General features: G+C 43.4%; 1 protein-coding gene across 2 annotated transcripts in view; it reads right to left on the bottom strand.

The window, feature by feature from the left end:
- The window catches only part of SWAP70 (switching B cell complex subunit SWAP70), a 39,916-nt gene extending 27,644 nt beyond the window's left edge, over positions 1 to 12,272 (bottom strand). Inside the window, exons 1-2 of one of the 2 annotated variants that reach the window (XM_076344010.1) lie at positions 12,128 to 12,272; positions 3,867 to 4,007 (exon numbers count right to left, since the gene is read on the bottom strand). In XM_076344010.1, coding sequence (XP_076200125.1) covers positions 3,867 to 4,007; positions 12,128 to 12,226 — 240 coding nt within the window. In that variant the 5' untranslated portion in view covers positions 12,227 to 12,272. Of the gene's footprint in view, positions 1 to 3,866; positions 4,008 to 10,931; positions 11,097 to 12,127 lie in introns of those variants that run through there. The other variant, XM_076344011.1, reaches the window with a different exon arrangement.
- Positions 12,273 to 13,613: the final 1,341 nt, after the last annotated feature.

Raw genomic sequence — 13,613 nt, forward strand, 5'->3', positions numbered from 1 at the left:
CTCTATTTTCTTTTTAAACCCTCATTTATGTTAGAGATTAAATCTATTTATCTTCCTACAGCTTAGCAATGCTAATTCTTTGCCAACATGTAACTGATAAAGGCATGTTCTGCAGTGTAATGGAAGTCCCTTGAGATTTCGGAAAGCATATCTAAGAAACAGGTTCTTGTACCTCCTGTGGTAACGACACCAGTAATGTTCAGTGACATTTTCTTATGATAGGCCAAACCATGCATCTTAGATGCTTCAAGGACACCATTGCAAACTGCATGATTTCCTATCCAGTCAGGTAAGTGGTCAAATGTAGTGGAGGGTGAGCCACAGTGGCTAAGTCAAAGATAGACTACGGAAGTGGATGAACTGATGTGGGTGGAGGAAAAAAAGAAAAAAAGAAAAAAAAAGACAGAAGTAAACAGGAAACCAACCCTATGCCAAGAAGCACTTTACAGTACAGTTTCCAGGACTAAAGTGAGCCTATGAAAGAAAGCCATAGACTTTGCATGTTTGCAGAGCAGGCCACCAATGTAAGTGACAATGCAAGAGGCCAGCTACAGGCTACAGCTGTCCTTTGAAGAAGGTGGAAGCTGTAGGAGCTATAACTGCTATAGCCACAAGCTCACCATCCTGGTTGTTCGCACAAGGAACGTGGGTCTTAAATGAGACACCAGCTAGGTGAATGAACATCCTTTGGAAGAAGGGCTAGAAGCCAGGTTTCCTTCTTCCTTCAATTTGCCAGCACCTCATCCCTTGGCTACTTTTGTCTGTGCTTTTTCCTGCCTGTCCTCCCCACCCTGCCCAATGAAGCTTGACTTCTTTTCTAAAACAACTTCACCCACCCAGATGATGAGCAGTTCCACTGTGGAAATGTCCTTAGTGGTTATGCTACTCCTGAGGAAGATGCCGACCGGGTGGGAAATCTCCTTTCCTACAGCCACCACCTGGCAAGTGATCTAAGCACTATAAATAAGGCGGGTTGCTTTACAAGCAGCTCATGTCTTAAAGCACAGCAGCAATCAATGACCACAGGGAGATGGGTGGAGAAAGGCACAGGCCCTTGCCGGGGTAAAGGAAAGTGCGTGGTTTCTGCTCACGTAGCAAAGCTGGATCGCATGTGCCTCAGAAACTCATGTCAAAACCCAAGTCACCTACAGCATGTTACTGCCACTGGGATTAGGCAGCAGCCAAGCAGGAGGTTTCAGGACCATTCTGGCACAGCGGACTAGGTCGCGCTGTGCCAGAGGTCCCACTTTAGATACGTAAGTCAAACATATATATTCAAACTATTTATTCAAATTCCCTGTTTGGATAAAGGAAATTAGTTGTAGCCAATTTGCCTCATTAAACTACTGACTTGTGCCTTTCTTGATGACTCCTTGGTTCTATATAAAGTTTTTCTTGCAGGGTAACACAGGGTAAGCCAGCACTAAAAAATATAAAAAGCTACACTGCATTTAAGAGTATCACAGAAATTATTTCAAAAGGTTACAAAGCCATCTCAATAAAATTGTAAGTCACAGTTATATATCTGTTTTAAAAGAAATCCAAGGATTTATTCTTTAAATATTTTACTAATGTTTTAAAGCAAAATATCTTTGAGATCAAAAAAATCTCTCTTGAGCAGGTTGCTCTTGCTCAAATCAATTAATTCACCTGGCTGGAAATTGAGAGAATTTCCTCTGCATTTGGGGGCATAAAGCACTAATCCTTCTTCAGTAGCTTTGCTTACCAGCATAAATTAATAGCATTTGCTCTACAGTCACCCGATCTAAAAGAACAGATTACGCCTTGGAAGAATGAAAAAAGAAGGGGTTTCTTGTTTGCTTTTTTTGCTTGTTTGTTTTAAACAAAGGAGACATGCTATGAACCAATGACTTCATCCCACTGCATCTTGTCTTTTGGCACAGATGTAAAGTCATCTCTAAAAGATGAGATGTCACAGTCAAGATTTTTCCAGTCCACAAAGATAGCCTTCTGCCTAAAGAATTTCACTAATTTTTAATAGTACATATCTAAACTGTTTACAAGCATTTAGTCAGGATTAAATAACATGAAGTTACAGGTAATTTAATCCTGTTCCTTAACATTTTCATCTTTTAAGATGAACTAATGGTATGGGTATATCAGGCAATTATCGGAAGCCAGATCAGTGTATGAATAAAACAACACAAGAAACTACATGCAGTCATGCTCTTTCCTTCCATGAGAAAGCAAGGTAGCTTGTCCTTCATTTTTACCATGGCATAAGAAGGTGCCCCGGAGTAGCTAAACACTGTAAATTCACACCAACTTGCTTATGTAGCCAGGTCTTTATTTTCAAATTAAAGTGTTATTTAAATGCAATTGCTCCTCATTTCCGTAACTATTCTTCCTATAAACACCCTTTAACAATAAAGCATGTTTATATTTGAAAAAGTCTTCCATCTCTATCTTTTTTTTCACTTAATGGCTTGCTACTGCCTAGAAATGGTATTAACAAGAAACACTGTGGTTCAGACTCTACTACCATAATCCTTTGGTCAAAATAAAGTAAGGCCTTTTCTTTTTCCCTAAAATTTGTATACAAACTGATTGGTCTCTGTTGAATCTTACAGGAGCTCAGACAGCCAACACGAAGTGGAAATGAGTTCATAAACTTCTCAGGGACAAACCAAGATTCTCCAACATCAAACAACCAAGACATTAGGCAGGTACCTTTATGTGTATTAACGGCCAACAACTCCCACGCATGAAACAGGACACTATTACTGAGTGTGAGAGAAACACAGACTAGAGAGGCAGAGGAGCTGATAAGTCTTAGCTAGATATATGAAGCTTCTCCTGCTTCCAAGCTGCCAGACTGCATTATATATATCACATTTTCCACCAGTATTAAATGTAGATTAAAGAAGCAGCAAAAATCAGCAAATCGGGCTAAGGAGTTTGCATAATCTGCAATTGCTGCATTGGACTTTTCAGCAGCATGTCAGTTCAGGACTTCTTAACATTATAAAAGAAAGCAAACCTCTATGTATCTGCAGCCACAACATCCAAGTTTGAGGGTTTCTGGGGTCGGCCCCCAAGTGTACGAGAAATCAGTGGTATTGAAGCTGATATGTTTGCACTATCACGTGGGCTGATTTTTACCGTCTAGACCAGTCTCTCAACAGAAATTGTCAGAAAAAAAAGCAGGAAGATAGCTTTTTAATTTCAAAAATTTCAACCTAAACCTCAAATGCACAGCTCCCAGAGTCCAGCTCTGACCCAGTGACTACCTATCTTAGAACAAGATGGAGAGGAGAATAGGGGAAACCCTGCTGGCTTTCCAGAGCTTGCCCTAAAACAAGGCACAACAGAAGACTAAAGAGTGCTCAGCCACAAAAGGAAAGAACTTGCAAGACGGAACTTAACAACACTCCCAAATGTCACCCCCTGTAACTATTTGAAGGGATCTATTTATTAAAATACCTTGTAAATAGACATTAAAGATATTTTTGCCCTTCCTGTTTGCAAAGGAGTCTGACAATATTCTGTTATAGCCCTAGTATAAAGTGGGACAATCTGTAGCTCCAAGACACTTTCAAATAAATTCAAGCTGAGGTGCTTTATTAATATGAACACAGTTCTGCATGAACACAGCTTAGACAATGACCAGATGTAAGAGGAAATAGAAACCAAGGAGAGAAAAAAGAAGTAGAGAACAGTGCACCCTTCCATTTTAAGGCATAGGCTCTCCAGAGTACCCGCCCCATCACAACCCCACGCAGGCACACTCACAACCAGAGTGTCTTCACACCAGCATGCTTCCTGCAAGCAGAAGTCTACTGTAAAGACACTCTAATACAAAACCTAATAAAGGGAAAAACAGAGCACAAAAATTCAAAACTTACCCTTTCCAAGATGAATTTGTTTAGATAAGGCATGTAACCCTGATTGGAAACCGGTCCTTCATCATCATCTCTAAAGTGTTCTTCCAAGGCCACCGGGTCATGGGGAACATTTAAGACTGTGCACAAGTTGTGAGAAAGGACCTAAAGACAGAAGAGAAATCAATGATGCCGCTGTTGGCCTTAACCATGCTGCGTTCCCTCCAACCTGTGATTTGCAAAACCATGCACAGAAAGTGACATCTTCATGTCAGCACAAGTTCTGCCCTGTGGATTTTTGTCAAAAACCAAAACGTAACCAAAAAAGTTGACTCCAAGGATTTGACGGCTTCAGACAGTTGCACGTTTACAGAAGCAATGCGATCACAGATAGGTCCATTCCTACAGAAGTACCAACACAGCTACAGAAGCTACCCTTTGTACACATATGCATTTGAAAACCAGGAGAGGCATGCAGAAACACCAAAGTAATATTTACAGAGTGAAATTAGATAGCTACGGAAAACAGCCACAAACACCTAGCCTTTGAAATTATATTTACTATCTAGTGAAAACAAGTAACGAAGAAAACAACTCAATATGTACCTTTACTTTACAAAGAAATGACCACTCAAATTAAAGTGTTAACAACGGATTTCTCTCATCTGCTTGCTTTTGGGTTGCTTCTCAACATTCACGCCATGTTTCAGTTAGCAAAGAAAAAGTAATGTTATAGAAAGGGGAAGGGTTTAGGCGTGCTTCTCAAATTTTTATTTTAAAAAGGTATTTGCATGAATTATGTCAAGAGCTTAACACACACCAGCACTCATGTCTGTTCTTGAGAAATGACCTTCAAGAAGAGGCTATATGCTTGATTAGTTTTAAGGAAGTACTGAATTATTGAAAACTAACTGGTAGCCAACGCATCTCAACTTCTTCAACTTAGGCCGAGTTTTGCACGCACAAACTAACACCTCAGTACCAACAACAGGAAGGCAGAGCCTGGGTAGCAGTCACTCTTGTGCCACCAGCACTTTCCTCAGAAAGGCAAAGCACTATGCCTTTCGTTGTTCACACTGTCTCAAGTCAGGTCAGTCCTGTAACACACTGCCCACTGGGTCTTAAACACTCTGTCAGTCGGGAGCCCTCTCCCCTTGGCATGACGCAGAGTTAAGCCTCTGAAGACCACGTACTGGCTACAGGGACTGGGTTAAGGATTTAACTTCACATGCCCAGGAATGGTCTGCATTGAAAAAATGTAACTAAGAACCAAAGGCAAAAAATACAGGTAAAACAAAATTAGGCAGAAGTAAAACAGATTCCATCATATGAAAAGGCATGCTGCTTGTGGTATTTTTTTTTTAAATCAACAACTAGATGGGACAGACTGCAACTGAGTTTTGGCATATGCTTTAGTTTTTCACTGTACAGCATAAAATTTAAAAAAAACAGACCCAAATGATGCAAAGAGAAAGCAGTAAAAAAAAGTGCAGAAAATTTGTAAGCGGGTCTATTTAAGTGAGTAGACATAAAGCAGTCGAGATGGGGTAGCTGCAAAACAAGAAGTGAAAGTCCGAAGTCGTCAAAGCCTAGGAAATCAAACCTATGCCACACACTTAAAATGTCTGGGCTTTCCCACCCCCCAAAAAAATAACATACATTTACTTTTCTTAGGTATGATAAGGAGATATGCAGAGTCTAAGCGCTAGTTAGCATAAAATCCTACAAAGATAGCCCAAGATGCAAGTTCACTTCAGAGGAGAATTCCTCTCTACATACCTCCAAAGTTATACTTTCTTTTAGAAAAGCACACATTTCCACGAGCAATACATATTTTCATTGTTGTATGCTAACATTAGGCCACTGGAGCTAACCAGGTGCAAAAGTTTAAAAACAGAAAAACAACAGCATCAGCGATATTACAACAAAAGCTGTATTTCCCAAAGTAGCAAAATAGTATTTAGAAGTTACCACATTTCACACTACCCTCCATCAACAGTATAATTCCCTTCAATCTATCCTTATTTTTAACCACCACATCAAATCAACTGTTTGAGTCCATGTGACTTACATGGGGGGGGGGGAGGAGGAATGTACTATCATGCGTGTTTCCCCTTCTATTTAAGGTTTCTGTTGTTATTTATAGAAGACTGAGGGATTCTTGAATTTCTGAGAGATAAAGATGATCTCAGTTTTCCAACCAGACTGTAGTTGCTGATACTATAACTAAAAATATAAACTCAGCTAATAAAAATATTCTAAAAGCATAACTGATTTAAGCTTATTACCAAAATATCTTAAAAGTCTCAATAAAACACTTTCTCATCATGTCCTTTCTACATGTTTCTGTTCTCCCTTTTTCAGCCTTCTTGCTGTGCTTGGGCTGTCAGAAACCTAGGTGGTTTCCACATTAACCAACCAATTTACCAGGAAAGAATTCCACTTTCAATCATTTTCTAAGATCTGACTTATCTGCGATCTCTCCTGTGCCCAGTGCTCTCTTTTCATAACTCAGGAAATTCCTCGGCGCCTGCCAAAGCCTGCCATTCTCTAACACGGCCAAGCGCCAGCTGAATTCTTCAGTTGCAGGGTAAGCCTGAAAAATTCTGCACTGAGGTCTCGTTTTGTTTTGTTTTGTTCTCTCAGATCACATTATCTGGACCATGATATATTTTATTGTAATGATCAATTAAAAAAAAAAAATCTAGCTGAATATTAGGTTAATTGGGGTACGAAAAATCTCCCTGCCTTGCAGAAGCTCCGTCAACCATGAGGAAGTTTTGCACCAGTAAGGATTATTCCCCCCATGCCCACAGGGTTGCTAGGCAGCTTTTTCTTTCAGCACTTATTATGCTCTGGATGCCACATTTAACAATCTACCTTCATGCCAGAGCCAACTCCTACCCCAGGCTGGAGATTCATCTCTGTGCTGCGGCAAATGGGTACAGCGGTGGTCCCCAAACTGTAGTCTATGAGACAGTATAAGTGGTCTGCAAAGGGTTCACAAAACCAATGCACTCTGGGTGCAATTCTTCCTTTTTCAATGAAAAGTTTGTAAGAAAGATGCCTAGTGGTGCCCAGGGAATACTGAAGGTGTTCTGCTCTAAATATAAATAACCGGATGAAACAAGCAAGCTGAACACTAAAGGTCATTACAGACTTTGGATTTACTTTATTTATGGCCAGTCTCATGCTGCTTTACCTGGAGTGCAGATCTCCAGCCCAGCTCTACTCAGCCACAGATGCTCCCCTCTGAGCTCCCATCTTCCAAAACATTGATCTTCCAAAACTTTAAGCACGTGTTGAATTGTTACCATCTGAGTAGTTCCATTTAACCTTGTCCATAAAAGTGATCTGCGTTTCTAAAGGGAAAAGGAAGATCTGCTAGACTACCTATTGCTCAGCAACAAAAATTTGGCCCAGATGATAATAGGAGCATTAACAGGGCAGACTAATCCTACAGCAGCTATTGTCAGTTTCTTCAATACTTTTTTCTTTTCCATCTTTCAGGGGGGTCTTCTCCCTCCCCCATCTCTTTTTAAGATTTTAAAATGTTGGCATCGCATATCCCGACAGCTCCATTCAGTGGCTTCGTGTGAATTCATTCCAAGACATTCTTGGCTCATCTCTCTCTGACATCCATGTCAGCAGCTAGCCAGCCAAAATAAGGCTACTCACAAGTACTTTCCTTTTTCCTTTTTTAACCAGTGTGGAAACCAGCATCGTATATGCCCCCTGTCACAGACACAAGGTCTTTTCAACCAGGGTACATCTTAAGCATACAGTTTCTTGCATCGCAGCATCTCCAAGGTTCAGCTTCCTTATCCACTCAGGTAGCAAATGCTCCATTCAGAGTCTCATTATTTAACATCGGGGTCAGTGCAGCAACCTCCTTCCCTGTTGGACGAGCATATTCAAGCCTGGTCTCCACCAGCTCAGGTTCCTGACGCTAGTGCCCTTCGCCCACATCACATCTCCATTCCTTCATTTGCTCCCTTCTCCCTTGGGCACTCACAGACCCCTTGTCACCATTTTCGACAACCTCACCCTTCCTCTTGCCTTCATTATCAGCACGCCCCCTTTGTCCCCCAATCACATACTGGTGCCAGCCTGCATCTGTCCAATTGCCAAGGGAATTGCCTTTCTGCCCTGCAGCTCCCAGCCCTTAGAAAGAGCTCCCAGTAAACATCCTCCATCTAATGTGCCTTTCTTCTACATCTTCCTTGAAACCAGTTGACAAAACCTCAAGGACAAACGTTAAATGGGCAGCTGCTCCTCTCAAACACATTATCATGGCCCCGTTGTTTCCGAATGCCCCCCCTTTTGGTCTACAAGCTGCCTTCGTTTGCCAGCTCTTCTGGAAGAGGGGCATCCCTCCCCTCACACCTTACAGACACAATTCCTCATAGCTACCCTAATACAAATGTTTCTGAGCCCTGTTAATCTCATAGTGAGTCATAATGACTAATTTCCTACCATCCTTCAACGTTGTACAAAGTCAATTGTCCAGCTGGGGTCCTGCCCACTCATCACAGGCTCTCAACCCTTCCAGTGACTTGCTACATTGTTCGAGGTCTTCCTCTCTGTTTGGACCATCCCTCTTGCCCCTGATTACACCATTCTTCCTCTTCCCACTGGCCAATGACTTCCCATTTAGTAAAAAGGCAAAACAAAGTTAAGAGGTATAATAATCCTATAACATCCCAGACACCATTAAAGACCAGTTTAAATTTTCTAAGCCTGACTAGTAACTTTGGTCACCTACATACTATGGGCCTGAATAAGACCGTATTTTCACGAGGTGCTCACCATCCATGTCCTGCAAATATCACGTCAGGAATCCAAGACACTGAAAATCCACCCCAGTGGTAGCACACAAAACAAAACAAGAATAGCCAAATAACCCCATTGCCTAAGCAGAGACAAGTCACAAAGCAATGTAAGGAAGAGCTTCCAGACAGAGTGTAAAAACTAATTGGTATGTATTCTTTCCAAGATCCAATCATACACACATACTACAAGGAGTATTGCTGGCTGCTAAGTGTAACTACATTTAAAACCACAGTGTTTCAAGATCCGGATGAAAAGCAGATTGAATGTTGGCACATTACAGAAACTTTTAAAATAAATCAATTTTAAAATTGCAGATTGCAAGAAAGATGAAATTGGATTTAAATATAGGAAAGCAAGTATTTGCATGTAGCTCGTGCTCACACCACAACAGCAGCTATAACTGCATACACAGAACTTATACTTTAGCCTTGCTATATCAGTGTTTGAAAGTGCTGAAACACACTGACAAAATAATGATTGTGTCCATATTTTAAGGTGTAATTTAAGAACAGAATACACAAATGTTTCTGCTGATGTAGAAAAAAGGGTAAGATCTGCAGCCAGCATAACAGTAGAACTTCTGAAGATTACTGATTAGACAAAAAAAAAAAAAATCAGTGCATACTGGAAGAAGATAAAATTGAAAATTACACAGAGGATTGATTTGACTGTCTCTTCTCTCAGCAGCTCAGACCATATAAAGAAGATACAAATGGATAAAAGACATCTCATGAAATCCTTACTATTCCAAGCAAGTCCTAGTTTTTCCTCTAAATGTTTGCTGTTTCTCCAGACTACAAAACAGACCCAATTCACTCACCTCCATCCCTTTGCTCTAGATATATTAAAAACAATGCATGATGTAAACCCTTCACAGTAGGGCCTCAGCTGCATAACACACATTAATTCTTCTCACGGTATTTAACGAAAATTATTTATTTTTATGGAAGGCTCAAAGATCACTTCTAGGTAGAGAAACCAGAAATCACTCTCTTTAACAACCAACATGTTATACTTACGACCTTCTGTGCAACGTGATGGCAATACCTTATACTGGATTATACAACTCAAAGATCCATTGTCAGTAAGTTTTCTTATTGAGGAGAGAAGAGTTCAGCAAGTTACAACACTGCCTGCTGTTCTCAGAAAACAAACAGGTTTTTACCATATTTTTAATAACAGGAGTTTCACTAAATTATTAAACATATTTTGCTAATCTCTATAAACATATATTTCTAATCTCTATAAACATATTCTTCCATCTCTACTAACCTGTTTATCTCCAAGACTCATCTCTCCATTTTATAGGGGTGCTATATCTTCCTCATGGTAACATGGATGAGAAATACTTCACTGGGAAATATCTTCTTAGTACAACACAGCCCTAAATCAATCAGACAGGAACTTCTGTTTTGCTGTCCTGCCTACCCCTTTCTGCTATGTCGATGTGGGGCTACTGCCATAACATACACCTTTTCTCCCCAGTAGGACTATCAGTTTGACACCACATTCATCATTTGCCACAAAAAGCCTATGGAAGAACACTCTCTACTCCTTCCTGTGTTTCCTGAAAACTAACTCTTGGTGGCCATAGAAGGCAGCAGCCTCATTTCAGACTTGTTTCTGCATTCCCAGATCCCCCACTTGACACTTCCCTCAGGAGCCTTTATATCACAGACAAAACTGCACAGACCCACAAAGACCCACTTTTTTTCACCCCTTCTCTCTCACAGACAGAATGAAACATCAAAACTGTTTAGGAAGAGGTTTGATAGGTAACGAGGGGACAAGTTTAATTTCCCTTCTCCTTTTTATTTTTTTACCTTTTTTAAACATAAGCATTTGTAGACATGGGGCTCTAATAAGACAGCAGAGCATGACAAGACAAGTAACTGTGCTTCAGTTTGGAAATACAACTGCTGCTCTAATCCACCTACATCAGTCAGTGATGTTAGGGAAGAAGTGATGACACCTCCATCAGAGCAAGCCGTACAAGCCCACCAGCATCCTGGCTGCTTCTTTAGCCATTTAATTCACCCCAGCACCTGTGCAACCATGACAGCTTCTTCACCGACTGGCACACCAACACATGCTGCAGACACACCTCCCGGGTAACTGCACTGAGCACACAAATCACGGCAGCACACACAAGGTGTGGTAGTGTGACAGGAAAATAGAATTCCTTTAAAAAGCAGGACAAAAAAGCCCCGCCTCTCTGCAACCTACTTCAGTTAGTCCTGCAACACAAATACTCACTTTCATGACGCCACCTGTAAAAGGCCTGGGACCTGCACACGTTTTCAGCTTGAGCTCACAGTCAGGTCTGGCCTCTTGCCTGACTCTTGCCCCACAGTCACTTCTGGCCGAGTTAGGCTGTATCTCACAGCCTGATCGCCCCAAGCGAAGAAAAGGAGAAGAGGAACAGGCTGCTTGCAGCACGTTGCATGTTGTGGACGCTTATTGCGTAATGCTGAAAACAAAGTCCCTTAGCTACTGACCACGCTTGAAAATACCGCCCATAGCACGGCCACTCTCACTCATGGAGTTAATCCCACAAAGGGCACAAGCTTCAGCTAATTGAACACAACTCCAGCACTCAGTACAAGGACCCACAGTCTCAAATGTCAACAGGTGTTGCATTCTTATTCAAAATATTTATTTAGCCAGATTCCTGCTATTATTCCCAGGCCAAGACGGTCCCATAAAGCAGGGCCAAGATGGGATCGGATTCAGCAAGCTGCCTGAGAGCTCTTTTAAGAGCACAAACATTACTTCAGCATATAAGCTAAGGAAAGAATGGCACAGTTGGAGCCTCTTGACTAATTCTCCTGTTTATATCCAAATAAGAGAGCACTGTGGAACCTCGCTCTCCCCTTGGCAAGCTATGAATTTCACTTGGACGCAGCCAACCCCTATAGATGGGACCTTGTGGCTACCCTGCAAAAGATTTTGGCCAGCAAGGGTACCAAGGACACACGGTTGAAAGCGGACTAGAAGCCCAACAATGGTTTGTGCATTGACATCTTAGGGAGGATGAAGTGCTTGCCTAGGCAGAATGAAAATAAGCCTCCTTGAGTGTGAGGAAGGGCCCGCTCAAGCCTCCCACAGGATGCAGGCGTCCAGGAGCCACAGCAACTGGCAATGCTGTGTAATGAACGACAGCCTCATGGAGAAAATGCAATTCACGGCCCCCAAGTGAGCTTTGAAAATGGGTGGCCGTGTCCTCTCATCTGGCCCTGAGCGTGACCACCTCAGACAGGCCTCAGGCCGAGCACCCCCATGTCCACCGTGGAGGTGACCAGTGGGGACAGCCCAGGCCCATGTCACGGCCTCTCACACCCATGGCAGCAGCCCCTCACACCCACATTGGGCCCTGGCCCCACACCGCATCTCCTGGGCTCGCCACCCCTCTCTTCTCGCTGCCCCCGGCCGGGCTGGGCCGCCCAACTTGCCTTGAGCTGGGACTTGGAGACCTTCCCGCTGCGGTCGAGGTCGAGGGCGGTGAAGGCGTGCCAAATGGACTTCAGCAGCTCCTCCTTGAGGCCCACCATGGCCGGCCCGCCGGCTGCTGCCGCCCCACTCCCGCGGCCGCTCTGCCTTCGCCTCGCCCGGCCCCGCCGCCGCCGCCGCGCCCGCCTCGGGGGCGGGTGCCCGGCCCTACCCGGCTCCTCAGGCACCGCCCCGGGAGTCGCGCGCGTCCTGCCTCAGAGGCGAGGGCTGAGCGCAGCGAGGGCGGGGGGCCGCGCAGGGGCCGGGGCGGCCTCAGGCGCTGAGGAGAGCGGGAGCCTCGCGGGGTGCTCCTTAGCTCCCCTCAGGCAGGGGCAGGCGAGGGGGCGGCCCCCGCGAGGTACCTGCCTCAGCAGCGCCGGCTCCTCGGCCCCTGCAAGAGACCAGCCCCCGCTGCGGGTGGCTCCGTGCGCCAGCCTACAGCTGTTCTTACAGGAGACACCCGATTTTCACAGCAGGATACACTCACACAGGGAAAAGTAACTTTCCTCGTAGACTGCTCCAGCCCCCAAAATTTCAAAAATCAGCTCGCAAGGAAGGCTGCGTACAGCTGAAGTGAACGAAGTTCAATCAAAGATAATGGGGGGAGGGCTAAAAATAACTTTACCGCTACTTCCAGAGCACGAGTGGTACAAAATACCATCACAAGGAAGAAGTGGTGGTGGGGTTTTTTGAGGCTGTGGTTCTGTGGGGGGGAGGGGTTGTGTTTTGGTTTGGGGTTTTTTTGGGGGGGGGGGGGGGGGAGTTGTGTTAAGTCCTTTTAAATGCTGTGGGTTCAGACTAAGCAATGGTGAGAGCAGCTGCCGTGTGAGGACTTAAGATGCCTCCACGCTCCTTGTGCTTTCTAGCCGATCCCTCAGTGGCATTTCTTTGCTAACAATATGGTTAGTTGCATCTAGGCCAGAAGTGGCAAGAAGATAATGCCACAACATATATTGCTTTGAATACTGCATCTGAGATAATTCACAGTATACGGCTCATGATCAAGTTAAGGTTTCATTTTCATGGATTTTAAGCAGAACCATTAAGATCCCAAATTCAAGACATACAACAAACAAGGGAAAAAAAGATTTTAACTTTTGTCCAATTTTAGTCTCTTCATTCAGCTGCATCATCAGAACAAAAATAGCACTCTGCAAGTGCAATAGTTCTGGCAGGTACAGCGAGATGACTGTTTTGCACCAGGTGGTGCTGGTTCATTACGATCCTGGTAAGAAAGGCACTCAGACTCTAAAGTACCACTTAAAATGCCATTTATTGGAGCTAAAACTATAATGGAGAGGACAGTATACATAATCTTACATTCCTTCAGGTGCTGGGAACCCTCAGCTGTGCAGCATCAACCAGGTCTCTGATCAAGATGCAGCATGTCACGCAGATCCTGCCCATGGAAAAATTACACCATTTTGGTCACTCAAGCTATTACTGGAT

This window comes from Aptenodytes patagonicus, chromosome 7, assembly GCF_965638725.1.
Source record: "Aptenodytes patagonicus chromosome 7, bAptPat1.pri.cur, whole genome shotgun sequence".
NCBI classification, from domain to species: Eukaryota; Metazoa; Chordata; class Aves; order Sphenisciformes; family Spheniscidae; genus Aptenodytes; species Aptenodytes patagonicus.